Source organism: Diadema antillarum, unplaced genomic scaffold, assembly GCF_040938485.1.
Source record: "Diadema antillarum isolate AM-2024a unplaced genomic scaffold, OU_Dant_1.0 seq00000884_RagTag, whole genome shotgun sequence".
Lineage (NCBI taxonomy): Eukaryota > Metazoa > Echinodermata > Echinoidea > Diadematoida > Diadematidae > Diadema > Diadema antillarum.
This window is the reverse complement of record NW_027271748.1, coordinates 1-25,389: the sequence shown is the minus strand read 5'-3', so window position 1 is coordinate 25,389 and position 25,389 is coordinate 1. Positions and strand designations below refer to the sequence as shown.

At 36.6% G+C, this 25,389-nt stretch overlaps 1 protein-coding gene across 1 annotated transcript; it reads right to left on the bottom strand.

Moving 5' to 3' along the window:
* Positions 1-1,006: 1,006 nt before the first annotated feature.
* LOC139740795 (replication factor C subunit 4-like) lies at positions 1,007-23,785 on the bottom strand. The gene is made up of 11 exons (XM_071651367.1): positions 23,731-23,785; positions 18,458-18,560; positions 17,610-17,688; positions 16,945-17,024; positions 16,298-16,417; positions 15,537-15,606; positions 14,349-14,422; positions 13,656-13,776; positions 3,896-4,021; positions 2,076-2,201; positions 1,007-1,177 (listed from the first exon to the last, which is right to left on the bottom strand). Exons 2-11 carry the CDS (start codon positions 18,556-18,558, stop codon positions 1,007-1,009), a joined length of 1,068 nt encoding a protein of 355 aa, XP_071507468.1. The 5' UTR covers positions 18,559-18,560; positions 23,731-23,785.
* Between the last annotated feature and the right edge of the window lie 1,604 nt (positions 23,786-25,389).

Genomic DNA, 25,389 nt, shown 5'->3' with positions numbered 1-25,389 from the left:
TACCAGAGATGTCAACTCACTTTTTCCAGTGACATTTATTACTGTTCTTTGTCAAAAATGCTACAGGTTTGTTGGAAAATACCATTTTTCCAAAATTGTATTGTACTCCACATGTCTATTACCGGAAAGGCTGTAAAAAAAATGAATCCAATACCAAAGTACTGTACTATTTTTCCATTAAAACAAAAAAGCCTCCACCTTTTCAGCCCTCAGAATACTTCAGTGTTGTTTACATGGCTGCCATCTGTGAGACTTTTACAGCTTGAAATGGTGTTTCTTTTTATAAAGTTACTTTTTTTTTTGGGGGGGGGGGGAGTGGGAGAGTAGGTGTTAAGTACAGTGTATCAGTGTGTTAAATGTCTTCTCAAATATTGTTCATGCACCAATGTGATAAAAGGGGAAAATTCATGAGAAATTTCATTTTTCTCCACTTCAAACATCTCATATAGGTTACTCTTAAACGACTATGTTATCAAACAAAATTCATGTGTTTGTACAAATAGGGTTTGTAGCTTGTAGAAGAAATCTGCACCTCTCAAAACAATGACTTTGACTTTGCCATTAAGTGTATTTCTTCTTTCAAGCTAAATGAAACATGCATAAAAGGAAAATATATTTAACACCTCAGACACAAGAGGTACTAAAATTTGTTGTTGCAACACTTCATACACTGATTCATACACTTCTACATGTACAGCTGTTCCACAGAGTTACAGTGTACATTTCATGTAAATGTTGATTCAAATATAAAATCTGCACAAAAATCATTCGTCTATTCAGTTGATGCACTTTGTATCACATGAGAGGATTTACTCCTCCTGACTTCAGCTCAGACACCCTTCTTGCTCTGAGTTGAAGGTGGTACTATGACTGTGACTGTGAACAATACATGTGACAGAGCATTACTGTCCTTGCAAAGTTTCCTTTATCCATATCATGTATGAAGAGGGCAATGCAAAATGAATGTTAGCATTCTCACTTTATTCTGACCCTTGGAACAATTCTGTTAAGCCTGTTCACTGCAGAACTGATCCATAGCCAGTGTGAACAGATCCATAGTCTGCAGCCCTTCATCCGCGCCATCACATAAGCGTTTGTCGATGACTGCGAGTCGCTCTGCGATCGCTGATTTCTGCTTGTCCGTAAGCTCCCCCCGCTCAACTATGACATCAAAGACCTGTTAATCACACAGAAGAGCATTGGCTCATTAGATAAACATGCAACTGAAGGACATTATCGCTGTCATTGCAGGGATGTGACCCTGAAATAGTATTGGTGTAAGTGTGCAATGCAGTGTGGCAATCTGCTTCTAACTAGGCCAGATCTTGTGGGAAAGGAACTACCCTGGTTTGTTTTTGAAGGTTGAAACACACTTTCATTTTGCTTTATTTTATATTGTCATGTGTGGCAGTTTAGAAATCATCTGGAGGTCTCTTTAGAAGGGGAATTTACCCCAAATATATACCTGGTATGTGGATTAAGTGAATGCAGACATTTTAGTTGAACACATCAGTGAAGTTCCATCACTGAAGATTATGATATAATCCAGTATTCGTTTGGGGTAAATTCCCTTTTAAGAATGGCAGAAAATCGAATAATGAAATTTTCAGGATTTTTATATATGTTTGTTTTGGTTTTGTTTTAGTTTAGTTTTGTTTTGTTTTGTTTTGTTTTGTTTTATTTTTGTTTTTGTTTTTTTTACAGAAGGCAAAATAATACATGGATAGCATTTGCAAATGGTGAGCTACTGTAAATATGTATCATGACAATGAAAATAAAAAGGAACTTTACCAAACAATCACTTAGTATTTTGCTCTGTTTAGTTAGTTTTTTCCCCACTTATATCCTAGATTTATGAAAATTTTTCAGTAAGTACTGCACTTGCATGTATGAATTGTAGTAAGGCACACAAACAGATGAAACTGAAAAGTGTGATGGATTTTTTAAAAATGAGCCATTGTTGCCACTTGATTCTTCAGCATGCATTGAAATAAAGAATAACTGTGGCCAGATCTACCTAGCGTTAGTGAGTAAATATTCAATCACAGTTCCAGCAGGGCTCCGATGGATCTTACCTGACTAACAACCTGCGATGCGGAGTAGCCGTTCTGCAGCAGATCTTGGACGGTCTCATCCAATTTCTCATAGGAACCTTTGTAACACGTCTCGATCAGGTTCTTTATTGTATCGTCAGGCACCACCTGCAGACCAAAGAACAAACAAGATCATCCTCCAAAACATCACTCACAGGAGGCATTTACTTAAATGAGGATAATGCATGTAAGCATGAAAAAACATATGACACAAATTATCTCGGCATTTAAATCATAACATCAAAAAGCAGCTCATCCATTACTGTAAGAATGGAAATTTTGCAGTGTAGAAACTTTTGCGGATTCATGTGATATGAAATTAGTACATTGTACAAAAATAAAACCACACAAATTTATTTTCTTGTCATAGTAATACTCTTTAATATTTTAATCCCGCATAATTCAAAACACATTAAATTCATCTTGGCCAACTGAGTGTGAAAAATTACTCACACAAAAATGTCCACTTTTACAGTATTACTGATGTATGACAAACATTAAATAATGTGGCTACTTCACCTGCCATTATTAAACCTTTCTACATATGCCTACATTGAGAGAGTCTCTTGGTAGTTTGTAAGCAGTCTTCAGACTTGGAAAAAAATAAAAAAAACATAAATAATGCCAAAAAATACTTTCATGACTTTACTGCACATGATCTATACTAAGAAATGTGGGTTTGTCCAGTGCAGGATGAGCCATCCCTGCCATAACAAGACAGTGTATATTCAACAGTCTATTCAAGCTTAATTTAGTTTAATGCTCAAAAAGTTGGGATTTTTTATATATATTTCATGTCTGGCATGGCATATACATATAGCCTTCTGTATTTTTCCTCACACACATTGGTATGTTCCTCAAGAAAGAGTAGAGTTTTTATTTTGTGCACGTGTTTGTCTTTTTTTTATTATTATTATTATTTCTGCAATGCTGGAATACATTTTTTTAAATAGTTTCATCGTTATAAACACAAAATTTTGTGTAATAACAATAACATATCTTTGGTGAATATAATATAAATTGTTGTTATAGCAATAGAGTAATGGGTGTTCTTATTTTGATAATTGTAAAATCATGTGTGTGACTATTAAACCAAGAATACCAAGCTGTTATTTTTGCAAGGGTTTGATTTTTACGCGAATTTTGCAAATTAAAATTGGATCGTAAATTTAACAACACACAAAAATGTCTCCTCGCGCTAGGGTAATAGTGTATTTACGTTAGCATCATATTAATTCTTGAAAACACTCGCAAATATGTCTATGACCTCCTCATTTGTGAATTATCTGCACCCGGAAATATTAGCATATTCAGTAGGATGAGCATGAAGGAGAAGAAGTTGGTTTTTTTTTTTTTTAATCATATGTAGTATTGAGAACAGTGGTGTTAGAGACAGGGTAAAGCGTACATTGAAATTGATTATGGTAATATATATTTGTTTTAATTTCAATTTTTTAAGTTTAATTTATAGCACATCCGGTCAATAATAATTCTTTTATTCTTTTATCATGTGTATATATATATATATATGAATTAAGTAGAAATTGCAACCTTTAATATTTGCTTTGGTCTCACAGTAAAGTTCCATTTGTATAGTGCAATATCTAATATGCATATTTTTGATATTTTGTTATTATATGTAACCCTTTGTTTTATATACGTTTTAACATATCCAAATTGATTTCACGTAAAAATGTCCACAAGGATGATTTTTAATGAAATATCTTTCAATAGATAATAAATTAATGAATAAATAAATAAATAAATAAATAGAGCCAATGAATGAGCAGAGTGTAGCTTACACCAGCAATCTCATAGATGTCTTGGATGAGAATGCCATCCTCCCTCTGCATGCGGTGGAGACTCTGCAGAAATGTGATGGACTTTCTCATATCTCCTTCAGAGACCTTTAAGATGGCATCCAGTGCCTGCGGGGGAAAAAAAAGAGATTACAAATTACAAGGCAAGGAAAATGGGAGTTTATTATTATACAGTGTGTATATGTGTGTGTGTGTATATATATATATGTGGATCATTCTTTGCTAAGTGCATATTTCTGGTCTTGCAAATTATTGAAAAAAAAGTGTCTCACAAATGAAAAATCTTTCATAAAGTTGGAAAATCACGATGAATGTTGACTTCAGTTTATACGGGTGCAACCTTTATGGGGTGTTTCTTCATTTAAAATAACTTGCAATTGTTAGCACTGCAGTGATATATGCAAAATGTGACGTGATGGAGATGACATTTTGTAATCTAATATAGCATAAAACAAATTTCAGGTTAGATATTTAATGCAATGAATATAAAATAAATAGCAGTGGTTAAAGGACTTCCGATATGATTAACACCATGCGTTTTTAATATCACTTTATTGCTTTTTTGAGATAAAGAATAAATTCCGTCAACATCATCTCCGTTACTTTTCGTAATGGAGATGACGGATCCAACAATTAATGGCCTCATATCATCTTCCTAATCCATTTACCTCCAGTAAGAACCGTATGTGCTGATAGAGGGCATAATCTTCTCTCTCGTTATGCCACCAAAATTATAAATTAATTTGATTTGATATGTAATTTTGAGCGTTCGGAGATGACGCTGAATAAAGGTACGACCTGGCTTTTGTCACAAATCCCCCCAAAATTATAACTTTCTTGACTAAAATAGGGGGAAAACCAGGTGAGTTTTTCAACTTCAACATGTATACCTAGGGTACGCGGCATTTTTCGTTAGTGGCGCCCTAAATGTTCGTGACGGAGATGACGCAAAATGGCGGGACACGCGATTTTGAATTTGAATTTCATTTTTTTCTTAAATTGTTTGATATTGGTATACTGAAATGAATTTAAAAAGTATTTTAAAACGTTTCAACATGCTTCCATCTTGAAATACGACATTAGAATATATATTTGTAGTATCACCGGGACATGGGGTTTTCAGTGGTACGGACACGGAAAACTAAAATAATAGGTCAAGATAAACAAGTCATCCCTTTTTGTATGTTATCCTAATTACATTAATGTAAGTCATTGTAAACAGAACAGAAAGTAACGAAATTACCTTTTATTTTCACACAAATTACCTTAAAACTAGAGGGACACAGAAATATACATTGTGTGAAGAATGACCCATATATATATATATATATAAGATGTTAATCTTGGAATTTTCCATGTGTTAGATTTTGAATGTTATGATAAAAAGAAGGAGTCTCAAATATGCCATTTGTAGATCCAACAAAAAGTCTAACAGACTTATCATTCATTATACACTGATGAAGGCTCGAGGCAGGCCGTAAATTTTGTGAATAAACCTTCTTGTTGGACCTACAAATGGCGTATTCGCGACTCCTTCTTTCTATGAATATATATATATATATATATACATATGTACACACAAATGCAATTAAATTTGAAGACTCAGAGCACCTCCTCACTAGTTTACATACTGGCATTCAATAATCATGGACCTTGCATGCAATAATGTACCATACAGAAATATAGAAACATTCTAAGGATTACAAATTATCTAATTTGGAATTAACAGTTCAACATCAGTAACTTTGATGAGATGTGGGGAAAAAAAAACAATACTAGTGGCTTTTTGAACTCTTTGGTTCATGTAAAACACATATATTTGTCTTTAAGAATTCACACTTGAAAACAGACCAACACAGTGTAATCAAGTCAGAAACGGAGGGGGCAAAAATGTGGTCAATGGTGTGGTGGTGAACCAAATGAACCTGTTGTAATCACTGAGTGAAACTTTAACAATTGTGAGAGAGTAAAGTCCACCACCTCCGGACCACGCATGCTCATTGATCTTGACTGTTTATATATGCCGCGATTTACCATAATATTGTTAGCGTGGTTACCTCTTTACTTGGAGTATGGAAACGAATTTTGCATTATTTGTAGCTTACCAAAATGCTAAATACAATGAACCACATACAACCAACTAATATAAAAAATCTAATATTTCTGTTCTTGAAACAAATCTGTATAAAAAACGGCGCATTAAGAAATCTTGTAAAACGATGCTATTTGCCGAAGTCTGAAACACGCATACACACACTAACCAATACATAACAGCGTACGTAGCTGTTTATGCGTGTGTGTGTGTGTGTGTGTGTGTGTGTGTGGCTGCGTACAGACGCGCCCATCTGCTAAGCCGTGTACTAGTACACGCGAAGACATTTTGCGGTACACACTTACCAGTATACAATGTATTTTACACGTAGTGATGGCTATGTGTGTGTGTGTGTGTGCCGCGTGGACACGGTACTAGTATCGCACACTGAGCCCTAGGTATAATCCCGGTAGATCGATATCGGTACAGAGATCAGTTCAGTGGTAGGAGATCTGCGCCGACTCTCCCAGCAGTTCACACGTCACGTAGGTGTACTTTTAGTACATTGACACGGCGCCATTATGTCAGAAGAAAATACGGTCACCACGTTGACTGGTTGGAAGTTTTAACATCTAAAGGGGCCTGTTTCATATAGAGTCACGACAGCATGTCTTACGATCCATTTATTAAAGGTATTATTTACTACAGGTGTATTTGCAGGTGACACAAAAGCCGAACTTTACTGCTTCAAAATATTTATAAATTGTGAGTTAGGGATAGAAACAACAATGTAAAAAAATGAATCAGTATTAATAGTCAATGTTAAATATTGTTAAATATACAAAATGTAAACAATAGTTGTGATAAAAAGTTTCTAGCCTAAACCGACTACAGTTATGGTTTAATGAGGAAAATTGTGATATCTGCTTACGGATGTTAGGATTTATTGCGAAATTTTTGTATTGTAGGATGTTTTGACACAACTGACCTACACATATTCATCAAATGCGAAATCTTGAACATTTTTAAAATCACTGCTCCCAATGGTAAACAGTACCTAAGCGTAACTCAGTAAATTGAGGTTAAGATCAATACTGATCGTAAGTTTGTTTTTATAAAGATACTTCTGCTTGATTTCGAGCGTAACTTTTTTTTTTTGAATTGCATCAATCGTAAGATCAATCTTATATGATCAATTTTCGTGAATGGGCCCCAGGTACAGTGTATTATGTTGTCCCAGAGCATACAATCACTATTATACGTGTAGTCAATGGAGTCGTATTATCAATCTTGATATAACAGGTTCCGGAACTCGATCGGGGTGGGGGCAAATTTTGAAAGGAACAAGAGAATTATTATTACAGAATTTCCCGTCCAATTTCAACAGATTTGCATTCGAATTAATGAAAAGGCGCTCAAATCAAGCGATTTTGGTCACTCCTCTACTCTCACGGTTCATATCAATTCTTTGAGCATTCAATTTCGTTTCATGTCAAATTAAGTCATTCTATTTAAATTCGGATTTCATTCAATATAGAGAGAAATTCATTGAATTGAACTCAAAGTTGACATTCAATATCGCGCCAGCTGGATAGACGTTCAGTTTCGTCCGAAGTACCAGTTATTTCATTTTCATTTATTATAGGAAAACAACTTCGCAATTTCAACATTCCAATTCAATCAACATAATTATTTCCACGCGTTTTACGGATCTTTTTTTTAATGTGATATATTGAAAGTGTGTAATTTCATTTTCATTTCTAAGTTTCATTCATTCAGTTCAGTCTATTTGCATTGTGTGTATTCTTGCCTGTCGACCTTTCTTCCACCTTCATTATATCCCATTACAGTATCGTTGTAACAATACAGTCATAATATAAGGGACGGCTATATCACCCAAACTCAAATTCACTCGAACTTGAATGATCGCATCGTTAAATCAAATGCAAATCTGATGAAATTGGGCGGGAAAACCTATACCATTTCTTCTTTTTTTTTCAACCATCGATTCGTGAGTTGACGTACGCTTCAGCCATAATTCACATGAAGAAATAGTGTGCCGTGCAATAAAAACATACCCTTCCCAGACAGTAATATATTGGGGTATGGTCTGGGAGGGGTATACTTTCAACCGTCCTAAGTTAATCATTTTCTTTTTCTTTTAAACCATTCATTGTTTGCGTTGACGTATATGTTTCAGCCATATTCGTATGAAGAAAAGTCTCTGATCTTCGTGCCTATACTCTGAATTGTTCTAATCTATTATCTCTACCATGTTCAGCATCATCCTTCTATATTAGGATTTGCGTTGCTAAAGATGTCAACCACCTCTTCCGGGTTGATCACTTCCTGGTAATGAATGTCAAGGAATGCAGGAGACGTTAGTCGAGTTCATGGCCGTACGCAAAAACAAACAAACAAACAAACAAAAACAAAACAAATGTTTACATGGGGGGTAGGGTTATGAGAATATGCTCGATATTTGGGGGAACAAGAACGCAAGAGGAGAGAAATATGGGAGGGGATACATATCCCTCCTCCTACGCCATATTGCTTGTACATTTTTAGTACATTTGTACAGAATTGAATTTCGCGTGACGATCTGATTAACACTTCTGGTTAAAAACTTGGGAAATTTTCAATCAAAAATCAAAGACGACACGTTGAATATAAAATTAAGTAGCGAGAAAAGCGCCAGACCAGTTATTGTGGCGTAATGTTCTCGTTTATACTAAGCAACTAATTTGAAAATGAAATATGTATAGGTAAACGCAGAGACTGGACGGGGGAGGGTGGAGGGGGTGCGGGAGGGGAATACCCCCTCCGCGCAAGGGAGCTTTTGCAGAAAGATCTGTAGTGCACACTTTTATTGGTGGAACTAATTTTGGAAAACTTGCAATCAACAAAGTAAGGGCGATACTTTTGTTATTTCAGAGAATATTTTGAAAGAAAAGCGCCAAACAAACTAAACGCTGTAAATGCTATCGTGCTGTAATTTTCCGATCAAATTATTTGCAAATAAAACATGTAAGCGCCAACGACCGAGCAAGGGCAGGAGGATGTGGGAGCGGATGCCCCTTCACGCACGAGGGAGTGTTTGCATTTTTAGATATGCGAAATGCAACGATATGGTGCACGCTCTTGTAGGAATATTTTTAGGAATTTCAATAAATAAAAAAAATGAAGAAAAACAGATACAAAATGAATGGAAAATGTGAATGGGTAAATCGCTGTTTATCAGCCGCATCTTGTCCCACTTACGCGTCTTCACGATGTAAATATTAATTTATCCATATGAAGTGGACAGCGCTCACCGGCAATGAAAACACATAAACGGCAATGAATGGAGTGGTGGCATGATTATCACCAGCGAGCGGCGGATCCAGGCGGACGCGCAGCGGTGCGTGCCCCCCCCCCCCCCCCTTTAGTTTTGTAAAGCTCCCCACTTTCAACTTCCTGGATCCGCCCTAATCACAATACGCCACCACGCCTGTATTCTCAAATAGGATAACGAGAAATGTAATAAGCAAAAAAGAAAAGAAGTACCACACTTAAAACTAAAAAACAAAAACAAAACAATGTATTTGCTTCGTGATTTTCTGATTACTGATCAAATCATTTTGAAAATCTAATCCCAGCTGCGCAGGGCCATGGTGGAGATTGTGTCATCGTGCAACTGGCTCTCAAGATATCTCGCTCAGTCATTCACTCGGAATTAAGATTCTCAACCAGAAAGATCGACGAAGCGGAACCGGAGGTTCAACCCAACAAAGTTATTTATGTGGATCGAGTTTAAACAAAACAAAAATAACAATACACACTCTTCTGTTGCGTTTGGAGCGTAGGGAAGAAGTTTCCATCTTCTTCTTTTCTCCAAAGCGGATTCTTCATATTCGCAAAAAAAGGGGGGGGGGGGGGGGGGGGGTCCTACAAACCCTAATTATGAGCCTGTATGCTGGCATTAGTAAAACAGAAATTGTGAAAGCTGCGTTTTAGGTGTGTATGATGCCATTGATTACCATCGTAATACGACTAATTTTGATTTAAAGCCCCACAATTGTTGTTCTTTCGTCTTTTTGAGCCTGAGAAAGGCGCGTTGTGTTGTAATTAACATAACAACTCTTAACAAATTTTTCACGCGAGACAAATTTGAAGTAAAAACTTCAAGCGCATTCCGTGGCAATTTCATATATAGCTGAAAGAAAAGCCTTGGTTCACAATATCGATATTTAAGACCATCACGTACAGCATGTTCTCCAAGAAACATGCGGCTACATTCTTCAACTCATAGTCAAGAGATTTTGAACTATTAACTGATCTTTCTTTCATTCATTCTTTTTTCATTTACTCATGCCAACTAGCAAAGGCATACGCAGCGGTCATGTTGCTACAACGGCTATACTTTTCACTCGTGTTTCCTACATCGATATCAGGTGATTTTCCGCGCGACATTTATTGTAGTCCTGCACTCCATCAAATGTTCATTGTTCTGCTTGTTTAGTTTCTGTGTTTCAGTCTTTAACTTAGCTTTTCTTCACCACAGCGCATTTCCCCAAAGAAAATATATCGTGTTTTTTTTTTTTTTTACTTCTTCTTGTTTAGCACATTCAATGCAGCACAAATATATATGCACGCTGTCTTCATCTGGAAGTTATTTTTTCCTCAGACCTATAACCTGAAGAGCTACTAGTATAGAGGGTTTATTTTCATGCATTATGCAGAGCTCCACACTAAATTCATATCCTAATTGTCCTTTGGGCAAGTAGGCCTACATCTCATCTTCATACATATATATTTTTTGTTTCTATTTTTTTTTTACTCGCTCGAAAAGAAAACTTATTTTCCCAAAACTGAAGAAAGAAAGAAAGAAAGAAAGAAAAAAAATATCATAATCATTTCTCATTAATCTCAACCACTTTGGTCTTTAAATTCCATTTGTTATTATCTTCAGTCTGGGGTAAAAAGAGCAGTGATTAATTATGCATTTAAACATTTTTGCAACAACAACAACAAAGAACAGATGGGTGGGCATTATGATGATTTCTATAGACATCTCCGAACATTTCTTGTTAATACTTTATCTCTATCTTTCCTTAGGATTTTTAAAAGGAAAGGCTGAAGAGCACGGAACTCTGGTTTTGATGTTAATGATTTTGATGAGGAAACCAAGTTCTTTAAATCCTTAAGCGGGGCGTTTACTCGAGTTAAGTGATCATATCAAGATATCTAAAAGAATATGAGATTTAAATCACCATGTGTTACGTGCGAGGGAAAATGGCAATGGGGAAGGGGAATATGACAAAAACGCAAACTTTCTGTGATAACCAGACAGGCAATAACTGATCCATTAAATTGAAGAATTGGTTTGAGTTTTATCACTATATGTGTCAACAGTCACCAACCATGATAATCAATTTTGTTTTTTCCTGTCACTATTTTTCTTTTTCCGATCAGCTGATCGTTGTTGTGTTGGTAATCTGAGCTAAGGTCACTATGTGATTTTGCTGCAAATACAATCTTATACACAACATGTCGGCATGCGCTTGCACACCATGGTATTTTGATCCCAGGCATAGCATGTTCTCCATTGAGATATAATGGTTGAGACTTGACTTTTTTTTTTCTTAGATTTTTTTTTTTTTTTTTTGTGAGATAATGAAAAATCTTCTCATGAATATGACAGAGCATGTAATTCCAAGAGGAATTTAACGTTTATTTGATGAAAACTGGTTTTGAAATGGTTGAGATACTAAAAACAGAGCGATCATAATAAAAAGGTGGGACCCACCTTTTATTACGATCGCTTTGTTTTATCTTTTTCTCCTATTCGCGCCCTGTGTTTGTTTGCTTCAGGGACGCATATTTCACCTTTTCGGAAAATTAAGACTTTTTTGAACTTGTTGAATACACTTGCAGGATCAGGCAAGTAAATTTTATCATTTTTTTTTCTCCTTACCCAACATGAAAATTTACTTGTCCCTACCATGCATTATGTGGTTTAAAAGGGATACATTACAGAATTTCCTGCAAACGCAGACAGATACTAAGAAACGTATGACGACTTAAGTGCAAGTTGGTCATCTAGGCATTGTAAAAATACATGTGAAGTAATTTCATTTTTGGTTTTGCTTTTTATTTCTCTACAATAAGCATTCTACACAAACATGGGTTTTCAAGAATGTGTATGTAGGTATTGATTTTACTGTCTATGGATGCAGAAGAGCACTTTGATGTTAAACTTTAAGTAGTTTACACTGGACATTTTCTCACCAGAAAATCTGAAGTAAGGGATATTTCTCTCACAAGGCATTTTGTAATAGACTTACGGACATCACAGCCTCATAATTATAGACAGCCCTTCCCAGGCACTTGAAGGACAACTTCCCACTTAATTCCTGCACTGACATTCCAATGGTTACAATTTTCTTGAAATTCAATTCACCTCAGTGGCAGAAGTTTTTATCAAAATTGTGCCTAAACTTAAAAGTTGTGGAATTTTAAAGTTTTACATACTATGTGCATGTGTGTGTGTGTGTGTGTGTGCATGTGCATGTACGTGTGTTTGTCTGTCTGTGAAACAGAGATACAAACAGCAACCACCCATGCAAATGAGATTAGATGATATTGTCATGGTCTCATAATTCTTGCACTTATCCACACACAACATCATCATCACTCACAACATCATCATCACTCACATCATCATCTCATCTTTCCCTCCCTTCTCCTCCTCATCATGATCAACATCATCTGTCGGGCGGAAGCTCGGTGGTCTAGTGGAGATGACGCCTGTCCGGAGATCCGGAGGTCGTAGGTTTGAATCCTGCTTGAGTATGTACGCCCATGATCTTTTTTTATCATGGCTAATACTAAAACACTGATCAGTTCAGTGCTTATTTACATCAATGTAGGGCAGTTTGTCAATCAGTTGTAATGAAAGCATCTCAACGGAAGAATTTCATGAATTTGAATCATCATTATAATTGTGATAAATATCATTTGCATTTCAAATCATCAGCAACAGCTTCATCACTACCATTTACAATCTAAATCATCATCATCACACTATATTAATACTTTCATAATTGTCTTCATCCTCATTGACAACCTCCTCTGCCTTCTCCTTCTCCTTCTCCTCCTCCTCCTCCTCCTCATCTTCATCATGATACCATCATCATACTGTGACATCCTCTCAAGTAAAACACTTTCAGTACATTCCTCTCTGCTTATGGTATTATTCATGCCATTGCCGTGTACTTCAAGCATATTGTGACTTATCACCTTATCTCTGGAAAATTCCATCTGATCTCTTTCAGTGCCCTGATCAGAGCTGGTAGGGTTGGGGGAGTTAACAAGACATGTTAATAGTGTCAGGAAACACATGAAATGCCAAGAACATTTTAAAGTAAAAGTGAAAGTAACATCTCCTTCTTTTTTTAATTCTTTGTGACTGATTCTGTACACACAAAAACACAAATATTAACAGCATGCTGGAAACGGGCTCTGTCATTTTCCAGAAGACAAAAATAACCCTAAATATATAATTATGGAATTCAGGTTACAGAAAGAATGAAAGAAGAGGATGCATCACTTCAATTTCAAGAAAGAAGGAAAAAAAGAGAAAAAATCTCAGAATATAATTATTCATGACCTTTTGGAGTACAGTTGGTAAATATATCTAAACGTTCATGGCAGGTTTTGATATATTACCTCTTCACTGCATTTGACATCCTCTGCCTGACAGATCTCTCTCAGCTTTCGGCCCTGGACGTCCTTACTGAGAGGCTTGAACCGAAACTTGGAGCAACGGGATGTCAGAGGCTCAATGATTCTAGAATGAGATATCCATTGCCATATCAATTAACAACCTGTCAGCCACATCCATGTTGATGACTTTATACTGGACTAAGAGATTAGGAAAAATGATTACAAAGGAATCAGTGCAAACCTCTCTGCCCAACGGGGAAAATGCTACTTTGGGTTCATAAACCATGACACAGAAACAGCAACAGAAAAATCATGCTGGATGATGAAACAAAGTTGATGAACGTGGACTCTTGAAATATACTTTTCACATTTTCCCTGGCATTTACTGACAATTTTTGCAGGGTTTTGTATCTTTGTATTTTGATTTGTTTTATGGAGGTGCTAGGAAAGCAATGAATAATTGTAAGCAAGCAACCACAGGACTGACAACTCTAAGTCCCCTCTCAAGGACATATGTAATGAGGATAAAGTGCCTTGCCTAGGAGCACAACTGTTGCAGCCGAGGGACTTGAACCATAGACCTCATTTTGACAGTCCAATGTCCTAATATCTACACTTGTACCAACTCACAACAATTCTTGAAATAAGATAACACACAAACACTTACACAAATGCTCACTGAAAAGAAGAACTTACCTGCTGATGTAGTTACAAATGAGACAGAATTTTGTGGTTTTGGATTCTTTTTCCATTGTTCTCCTCAAAGCAGACTATGAAAGAAAGAGAAGGGGAAAAAACACAAATCCCTTAATTGTACAATTACAGGTAATGTACATACAGCGTATTTTTCCTAAGCCCACTGTCTATAATGCAACAAAGTGCTTCAGAAAATCCCACTAGTATCAGATAGCATAAGCAAGATACAACAGCAATGTAGGTCTACTTCTTTCGTTTTTTACAAGCATCCTCTTGAAGTCACCTCACAATAAAATTCCACAAAGTCATTGTTTATCAACAAGCTTTATAACACACACATGTAATCATACTCATAGATATCACCATCGACATTTCAGCTTAAAAAGTCACTGCTTTAGCTTGGATATTGGATATGGTTACAGTGTAATTTAGCACCATGCCTCATTTTTGTGTCAATATCACATCATGGAATGAATAAGGGGTACAGATACTTTACCAAAGCAAATAGAATACTTTAACAAAGAAAGGGGTTGCCCAAATTCAGCAGCATTGATAAACTCTAGCTGTCTTTATGTGGGGTCCCTTTCATTGTTCAAGTTTACTGTAGAAATGCAGTGAAATCATCTGTACAAAATGGCAGAAGTTCCATCACAATTGGACATAGAAAAAGTGATGTGATTTGATGGTTTCATGTGTATTTACTCACAGTTTATTGATATTACTTACATCCATCTTGGTAAATTATCTGAGGTGATGATGTCAATTCACAACTCTCTCAACTGACTTTTGAAAAATAATACCATAAAACCTTTTTTGGGGGGGCATAATAAGGCGACTATAAACTGCAACCCTTTCAGTATTGTACTTGTTAGGTTATTTTGAAACTATTTTAAAGAAATACAAGCGTTTCATTTTTCTTTCATGCAAAAAGACAAAATTTGGTAGATATTAGTGTGTAGGTCAATGGAAGACTGGTGAGGCTATAACAGTGATATTGAGGCGTGTGAGGTTGACGCTACAATTACTTTTCTATACAATAATACAGATCAACAACTCAAACATTCAAACATTATCTTATTTTTGGTACAACTTTGGATTGGATGTCTTCCACTCTGTTTGTTTGATTAAACTCTACCTATGAAAGTCAACTTCAAAAGAATGTAACATGGAATGTCGCTTTCAAGTTACCTGGGCATCGTTGGTCATAGAGTCGGCTTCATCCAGAATGATGATCTTGAATGGGGGACACGGTTTTCCGCTACAGTTTTTAAAGAGAACACCATAAACAGACAGAAAATAAACATATCACCTAGTTTCATATTACGAAAGACGTTCATATAATATATCTCTATCAGATGATACTATATGTACTAAGAGGCATTCCTATCAAAATGTATTTTAAGTAACAATAAAACTTTTAATCCTGTCTGTGATGGCTTGACAAGATTACAGCAATCTGATACTATGCATGTGTTATATGCAAGACTTGTAACTCAAAGGAAACTTTAGTACCAGTCTTTAAGACGTGGTTGTAAATGCTATTATATCGCTTACTTCCTACTATACACATAATTCATCTAATATATTTTTGTTTTCCTAGCTTTCTCACATATGAGCAACAGGCATAGAGACTATATGATGTAAAGCGCACTAAAAAGTTATTGTCATTATCATCATTGTTTCTGTCAGTATGAAGAAAGAAAGGTAAAATCAGCATTCTGGTAGTTGTGAATGAACTGCAAATATATGCTTCTTCTTTTTTTCCTTGAATACTCTAGCCAAGCATATGAATCATGCAGAATCAAAATTGTTACACACAAAAAGACATGACGGCATTCTATACATGGAATATGCATAGTATTGAAAGGTCATGGCATTGTATATTTCAGCAAGGTAATAAGACAATTCGAATTAAAAAAAAAATCAACTTGATATCTTCAACTACTTACTCTGGTCTGACCCCACTAGCCGTGGTCTGTGCAAAATTCTTGACCTTTGTTCTGACGACTCCAATCCCTCTTTCATCTGAGGCGTTGAGCTCCAGGACACGTGCCCGATACATGTCAGACCTGTCCACAGATAAATACATCACACATGGTGTTTTAAATGTATGATGTCTCTAAAACAAGTGAGGGCAAGATGAAAAGCGTATATATCAAGGATTTGGTACTCAGCACTCAAACTGCAGTACTCAAACACGTATATATTTACAATCTGAATGCATGACATCAAACATCATGCACACATACACACATAATACACACACACATACATACACACACAATGATTAAAATAGACCCCTCTCCTTCTATTATTGTAAAACTAGAAATGTACACACATTTTGTGAAACAAGAAATAAATACAAAAATAAAAGCACACAGTTGTTATTATTATTTCTTTCTTTGCTATGTAACATTACTTTATGTTTTGATTCTGCAAAATAATAATATGTGAAATTCATCTTCAATGGCCAAGGGTGACAAATTTCTTGGGTGAAAATTTCCATTTTTACAGTAGGCCTACCTAGCTACCATGGAACCAAAGTCCCTATTAAGAACCAAATTGATTTCCTACTAGATGATAGCTACGGGCTTACCCAAATAATTCTCTTGCAGCTGCTAGAATGGTAGACGTTTTTCCCGTTCCTGGCGGCCCATAGAACAACATGTTTGGTAGCTGTAAATCAAGACAGTGGTTGGATTGTAATCACAGGGATAGTACATTAAAGTGTACTACCCTTCAAAGTATGTACGACAACAGAGTATGGATAGCACAGCTGGAGAATTCGGACAAAGAAAGTCATTTCAATTTTTTTTTTCTTCAATATGTAAGTGCTAAGGTTTCCACTTATCTCGGGTGCAGATACTCTAAATATTATGATTTTACACTACACTACCTTGATAAACTAACCTGTTTTAAATTCTTATGAAAAAAAATAAATCACTATGCAGGCCATTCAAATACTTGCAACATACAACAAAACTGTTATGCATCAAATGAAATAGGAATCTTGTATGCCTGAAATCACAAAGGTAGTGTAAGTCAATGCCATGGTTTAAATTCAGTCCATTAATGAAAACGAGCACAGAATAGGCATACTCTGCACACCCACATGCACATCACTAGATGTCTGTTGGTGTGCGTGATACTATACATCACACACATTTACTCAGTCTAAATTTGCATATTCCATAGACTGAATGTAAACTAGGTTTGTGATTTCTTGCCTAAGAGAGCAATTTGATGCTGCTAGAGTCTTACATCAGCTCCTTGGAGAGATTTCTTCAGGACAGCCACTACCTCATCCTGGTAGGCAACTTCATCAACTGTCTTTGGTCGACTAGGAGGAAACACAAACAGAAGTTATTATTTTTTACTTCTTCAAATTGGCAACTCTCAATAGTACTGTATACATGTACTCTATATTGCAGAAAAATTAGATGTATTACTGATTAAATTCATCAAGTCTGCACAAAATCAGAAGAAAAAAGAAATTGCTAATGAGAGGCAAATTGGATAATTTTGCTCTTCAAAATTGTATTGTCAACTTGAAATCAGGCATGAATGATGAAAATATGATAATACAAGCATCAAACCACAGAAAGGTGACATCTGGGATTTGAAGGGTTAAAGATAATAGGCAATGAAAACAAGCGGGCCTTGAACAGATGCATGGCACATGTATGTTCATTACATGAAATGACAGCTCTTACAGTAAACATATCATGGCATCTTTTTCACTGACTTTAATCAACATTTTCTCTAAGAAATCAAAGCCCTTTCCCACCATTCAGTACACTTAGATGACAACGTTGTGATATCCAAGATATTTCGAAGAAAATTGTCCATTTCTGCACTATAAAATTAGGATTTTAGTGAGAAAATGAGATATCAATATCACCCCCAACAAGGAAATTACAAGAAAACAAAATAAAGGAAGTTAAAAAAAAAATGTATAATATATATCATATTGACCAGACATCTACTTTCACACTTTTTCAGACATAAAAGTGTATAATTCCTTCGTATTTTCTTTTCCACTTTGCAGCATATGGTGCAGTTTAAGTATTCTTTCACACACAGGACAAAACATGGCAATTGATACATACTATTTCTCCACCCAAGGCACCTGCCGCTGCTTGCTCTGTCCAGATGAAGAACTGGAGGCTGCCTTTGCCTTTGAACTTCCTCCCTTTAGAAATGCCTCCATGCCTAAACACAAACAAAAGAATGAAGACATAAGTTTGGACACATGGTATATATAATTCCATCATTTGAAAACGAAAGACGGGGGGTTCAAGTAGAATTTAAGTCGAACTTAAAATTCAAGATTGACTAAATATTCATTTTTATTTGCCTAATCACCGCCCGCTTCAAAATGTCATTTAATGTTTACAGAATAATTCCTTTGTTATTTATTTTATCTTGTATTATCGATGGCTACTTGAAAAAAGGTCTCCAAAATCATCATTTTCATTACAAAGTTCAGCAACATTGAAGACAGACACAGTATACCATAATTTTTAGTCAATCTAAGATTTTAAGTTCGACTTAAATTCTTCATGAAACACCCCCCCCCCCCCCAGTACATCAGATACAAACAGTGGCAGCCAGGGGACTAAAACCAGTGAAATCATCATTGATAATCTGTGGTCTTTTCCACTGCACTAAGCTACTTTTGTACATACAGTACAACAGCTCCTCAATGTGACTCGCATGAGAATGATATGGAGACATCTAGACATCTATCTTGATTTTCAACCAAGGACGAGACCAATAATGAGAATGTGATAATATCATAACTAGAACTAAAAAACTGTAAACTGTAGATCTAGACCCTATATGAATAATCTATATCTAATCTGTGTCTTATGACTTGTCTCAAAATCCAGTCAGTGCCAATTCAGCAATAATGCACTACTGTACAAAAACTAGGAAAAGTTATAACTCAATGTGTCAGAGATTGAAAATGTAACTCAGATGAAAGAGGCAAAAGTTTATCATTGATATGGTTGCTTAGGAAAGAATACAGTAAAAGTGGCTATTTTCACCAGGTGGGTATTAAAGATGAACTTTGCATGTCTTTAATTACGTGAATTCCCAATCAGGACATTAATTATTGGAGTAGATATGGCATACAAAAGTTTTCACATGCTTTTATTTTCATGCAAGCTTCTGGTTGCATGAAATATGTGAATATTTCTACACTGCGAAAATTTCCACTTCTACAATATAGATCGGTGTCTGGACACTCCAGTCTCTAGCACAGATTAGGGAGACGGACGGATAGTGAGCAATTGATGAGTTGAATGACCAGGGTGGTCCACAACTTGAAATTTTAGCATGTTGCAAGCTCAGAATCTGAGAATATTGCAGAAATTGAATATGCGCGGAGCGCACACGATGAGTACATAGTACGCAATATTTTGCTGCTTATCTCTCTTTGTGCTGCTTACATTCAATGTTCTCTCTCATGTTTTGCACACAAATATCTAAAGTACCAGGTAGTTTGATGTTTCTTATGTTATGCACATGTTTTGCACATTTTTGAATACTTTTACTTTGAGCTTGTTGCAAATTCTTGAGGATGTTGCATAGCATGTTGCTGGCTTTTTAGGATGTTGCACAAGAATTTTAGCATGTTGCAGCGACATGCTAAAACCCCTCGTGGACCACCCTGATGACTATTTGTAAACACTATGACTGATAAAAACATACAGTTCTAACAATGTTACTTGTTGGACCTAGAGTAAAACCCCCAATTTTCGGACACTTATTAAAGCTTTTTTGCAATATTTGTTCAACTCAAATAATACGCTACAAAATTATATCTATAATAATGCATGTTAAATATATCAACCTACTTTTTCCCAACATTGATTTTGTTAAATACATCAGAAAATTTCACAGAACCCCCAAATATTATCACTTTGTCAATTTCCCAAAATTCAGACAGCCTCTCTAAAATGCGGACACGCGCGCAATGTCAATACGCACACAAGGCCACTGAAAAATGAGCACCTGCCAAACCTTGTTGGCGCATGGTTGCATTGGGGACGTTGCGGCGACGGTTTGTGTCCACATTTTGGTGACTCTGCACTTGCATTCAGCCCCTGTACAATTATTCACTGCATCGGCACGTACAGAGATTTTGTTTTTCTTTTTGTGTTTTTGAGAATACCATCACACTCTGAGCTTGCAATAAGCGAAAAATCTCGCAACAGAACGGCTTAATTTTTCAATTTTTAGCGCTTTTTCGGCGACCTTGATATTTTACATGGGACCTAATTCGTGCGCGTTTTGGAAAAGTTGCAGCGATTCTGCGTTTTTGATGGCAAAATTTGGGATTTTAGATGGATTTTTGGAGGTGACTCAGGCACTTTCCTGTGGTGAACGAGTGTACTAGTATGTGAATCGATGTGATATGCATGTGTTGTGACAGTAAAATTTGATTCTTCTACTTCTATGGTATGGTGCTTCTCATCAAAGGCCAAAGCCTGTTCAGCAACTGGACGAGGGTCTTGTTGCTGTCTTGTGATAAGTGATAAGTGTCCGGATTTTGGAGGCCGGCCGAAAATTGGGGCTGTTTACTACTAGTAATACTACTCTATTCGGCGCTAGTGTACTTTCGCACCTGTTTGTCAAACGACCTCCAAACATGCACAAACTCACCCTGGTTATTCAGTAACCTAAAATACTTCCATCTGAGTCTCCAAAGTCGAATATACGTTAAGTTTTTACACTTTTAGCATTTACAAGTGTCGGAAAATCATTGGAAAAATAATCTTGATCGCTATTCGCTGGAATTGCTGCTCTGCTCTGTACACAAGCACAATTACGAATTGATCTGAATGTAGCGACACAGCGGCTTTTTGTATGGTGTTGTTGAAAAGCTAAATTTTTTTTCCCCTTGTCCTCGGCCAAGTCTTCCGTTAGCGGTTGTAGCTACATGGCGGCGGTTGAATGAGCGCGTGTGCGAGTGTATGCGGTCACTCACAGTATATCTTTCTCTTTCTTTTCTCTCTTTTCTTCTTTTATTTTCAGGTAGAATGTATTCCCCCTTCCTTCCTAGCAATCATTTCTTTGTGATTTTTCTCTTCTCTATCTTTCTCAATTTCCTTTTTAACTCAATTGTATACTTAGATTTACTTTCTGCCTGTTTTTTGCTTCCTTCATGGGTTGTTTTTCCCTCCAACTACGAGGGCCTTTCCTCTCTATCCTCTCCAATCTTTTTCTTACATGTCGTTCTAATAATTATTTTTTCCCTTTATTTCCTTTTCAATCTGTATAATTCTTTCTTGTCTTCATATTCATCTTTGCTCTCATCCAGGTTTGATTCATCTTTGTTTTCAATTTGTATTTCTTTGTATTAATTGCTTTCCTCTTTTCTTTTAATGAACTCTCCATTTTGTAAACCTTTCGTTTTATTTTTTTGTGGGTTTAACTTTTTGATACACTAGCCTGCTAGTGTATTCATTCTTTTATTTCCTTTCCCCCTTTTCCTAGCCTTTCCCTTATATCCTTCACACTTATCACATTTTCACAATCTTCTTTCATTCACACCAATTAACATACACACACACACACCTTTTTTGTCTTTGTCAATCTTTTATTTTTCTTTCTTTTTCATATAAACATTAATATACAAATTATTTCATTGCAAAATAACACTAATACTAGTACACACTAAATTATAGCAACATAAATTCTTCATTGTCAATATCAAATTAAAAATTCTTGATTTACCTTGATTCAACATCATGGTAAATTAAGGTAAATCAAGAAGTTTGTATATAAAACAAAACACACACACAAACACACACACAATATGAACAACCCCAATCCTAGATCGCTATGCCGCGTCTCGGTAGAAGCCAAGAGAAAGGTGGAAAAGTATTGTATTTTCTAAAGACACCATAGGAAAACTTGCCGTGGTCACTGTGAGATAGCTATATTCAGATTAATCGCGGTGCTCGCTGCTGCGTTGTCATGTGTTTTGTACATCGTGCTGCTCTGTCTGCTCCTGTGCACAACGCAGTTATCGCCGAGCGAGTAGCTGCGATCGAGATTATTCCGAGAAGGATGTATAAGTGACAAAATGGTGAAAATTCCATTTCTACTGGACAGTGGACTTGAATCTCACTCAGATGCAAGTATTTAGGTTACTGAATAACTAAGGTGAGTTTGCGCATGTTTGGAGGTCATTTGACAAACAGGTGCGAAAGTACACTAGCGCCCTCTATTCTATATGTAATAAGTAAATTCTAATAAATTTACAGTTTAACATTAGTCCAGAGCAGAGTCACACACTAACACTGTTAACAGTGTTAGCACTACCTACAGACGACGAGAGGAGCCTAACTAGTAGATCTCTAGTAGTACCTTGTCCATGGAAACCTAAAATGGCATGATCAACAGAAATTTAGACTAACCAGCTTACCAGTGTTGAAATACCAGCTTATAATTACCAATCGGGTGCGGGCCGTGCCAAGTTATTGAAGTAGACCCTTATAGGCCCTCTATACTATAAAGTATACATTTGTACTAATTACAGTACACAGCTACATCAGGTACAGCTACAACATAATATTAAACATTTATTCATATTAGTTTGGGACCCATCTACCAAGAACCTAATCCACCAAGTGGAAATGGTCCAGAGAAGAGCTGCGCGATTCACTTTAAATCGCTACCATAACACCTCGAGTGTCACCAAAATGCTACAAGAACTTAATTGGATCACTCTGGAACAGCACAGAGAAAATGACAGGCTAATTATGATGTACAAAATACACAATAATCTCACTCCTCTTTCAGCACAGGACTATATCATCAAACAGGCTACTCAGTTAACGAGAGCCTCGCAACCACACTCCTACCAGGTACCATATTCGAGAACTGAATCGCATCGCCATTCGTTCTTCCCAAGAACTGTAAGGAACTGGAATTCCCTGTCGTCAGAAATTGTTTCAGCGCCATCTGTGGGATCATTTCGAAACCGTCTAACGGTTGATCACAGTGGCTAGTATTTTCGTCAAATTTTCTATGTGCTTGTAAATATCTGTAAATACATTGTATTATAATGTAAATAGCACCAGTCTGCAAGAATCTTCAGTCTATTGAAGGAGGCAGGCTTAATCAGAAGAAGAAGAAGAAGAAGAAGAAGAAGAACATGGCTGTGCAGTACGTGCATGGCATGGATACAGAAAATATAACACCTGGGACTAGGAAAATGGCAATTTCGCACTAACTAAGCTCAGAGTCGAAAAGTATAGCCCCTGTTCCGTTGATAAAGCTTGAAACAGTAGTACAAAGATTAATCTATGACAATTGTATCTTAGAATACATGATAAACATGAGAAATACATGGTACAGTACTCACTAGTGGTGAGTCTTGCTCTTGAAAGTAGTCTGGTACGGTGCTGTTTTGCTGTGGTACATATGGCACATAGGTTCGTGTATCATGTAGTGTGTGTACCCGTGTGGCCAGCCCAGCCGCCGCGCGCTAGCGCTGTGTTGATTACTAGTAGTTTTCCCGGGGAAATTCGGGAAATTCACAATAATACATACCGCCCTCAGCGATGCTTTTGCAGAGGCACCCCAGAGAGTTTATCACAAACGGTGGATTTATTCAAAGTACACGTATCACGAATAGAAGAGTCCAAATGCAAAAACAGATATATGTACTGGTACCCGGGCCTATGTCTATTTTTATCAATTTGAGATATTTGAAATCAAATCTGCTTAAAAACGAAAAAACAAAATACTTAGTTCAAATATATGTGATAGTTATAATAATGTCTTCAAAGATATTAATTTTTTTTTTAAATTCTGTACTTAATGATGACCTTACTTTAACAAAATCGATAAGATAATTACAGCATTAAGAAAAAAACTTTATATAAATCATACAGTGATCTAAACAATGGATAGAAGTAGGAAAAGAGCAATACATGTATCATGTACGTATAGGTCAATAGGAGTAACAGAAGTCGTGATCATTTTCATCAAGAGCTGTACGGAGAAATGCCTGTTAGGTCTTTATAAAGAGCTGGTTATGGATAGGAGAACAGACTAAAAAATATTTAAAAAAAATAATTAAATGTTATGTAATCTCCGATCATAGCAACAGTTATTCATGGGGGGGGGGGGGGAACTTGGAAGATGATTATATTATAGGGAGCGAGCGACCGAGAGCGGGGGGAGGGGTGGGGGGGGGAGTGAGTGGGGGGAGTGGGGGGTGGGGTGCTTTTATGGAGGGACGGGTATCTCCCTCCTACACGATTGGGATTTTGCATTTTCACATGTGAAATTCAATGACTGGTGCACATTTTCGATGAACATCTGATTTTTTTTTTCTGTCACAAAGTAAGAAAAGTGTTTAGGCTGCATATTCTAAGGATGTGAACCCCCCCCCCGCCCCCCCCACCTCCCCCCGTCCCCGGTACGCATCACTCAGGTGCATTGAGTCTACTGTGGAGGATATCCCCTCCACAAGACGGAGCTTTATTTCGTATTATTGGAATCTCAACTATCCGATTCCATTCTCCTTCTTCTTTTTCTTCTTCTTCTTCTTCTTCTTTTTGGTGGAATAAGGTTTATTGTCAATCAAGACTTTAGTGTTATACAAGACCTATCAATGTGGGATCCAGAGGGGGCGCCAGTATTTTTTAACAAAGAAATAAAAAAGAAAAATGGGGAGCTTGCGCCCCTTTCCCCCTTTAATTTGTAAAGGCGCCTCCCCTTTAGGGAATTCCTGGATCCGCCCCTGCCTATGGAGGGGGATCGAGCTGCGAGAGGAGGGTGCTGCGAGGACACGCGGGTGAGAATTAAGGGTTTCCCCTTGCCACACGAAAGACATTTTGTAGTTCGGAACTGTCAAACACGATCTGGTAAACACTTTTGGTGAAATAAATGACATTAGGATTTTTCAATCAAAAAAAGTTAACCAGAAAAAAAAAATATTCAGGGAAATGTGAGTGGCTTTAACTCTTTATGTGCCACGTTCGCACGTCCGACTCAGTCAACGACGTGCCAACTT

Coding starts and splice junctions, on each gene's coding strand:
- LOC139740795 (XM_071651367.1), bottom strand. CDS start 18,558: ATGGAGGCATTTCTAAAGGGAGGAAGTTCAAAGGCAAAGGCAGCCTCC. Junction 13,777..14,348: donor ATTTGTAACTACATCAGCAG/GTAAGTTCTTCT, acceptor ATCTCATTCTAG/AATCATTGAGCCTCTGACAT. Junction 2,202..3,895: donor ACATCTATGAGATTGCTGGT/GTAAGCTACACT, acceptor TTTGGTCTGCAG/GTGGTGCCTGACGATACAAT.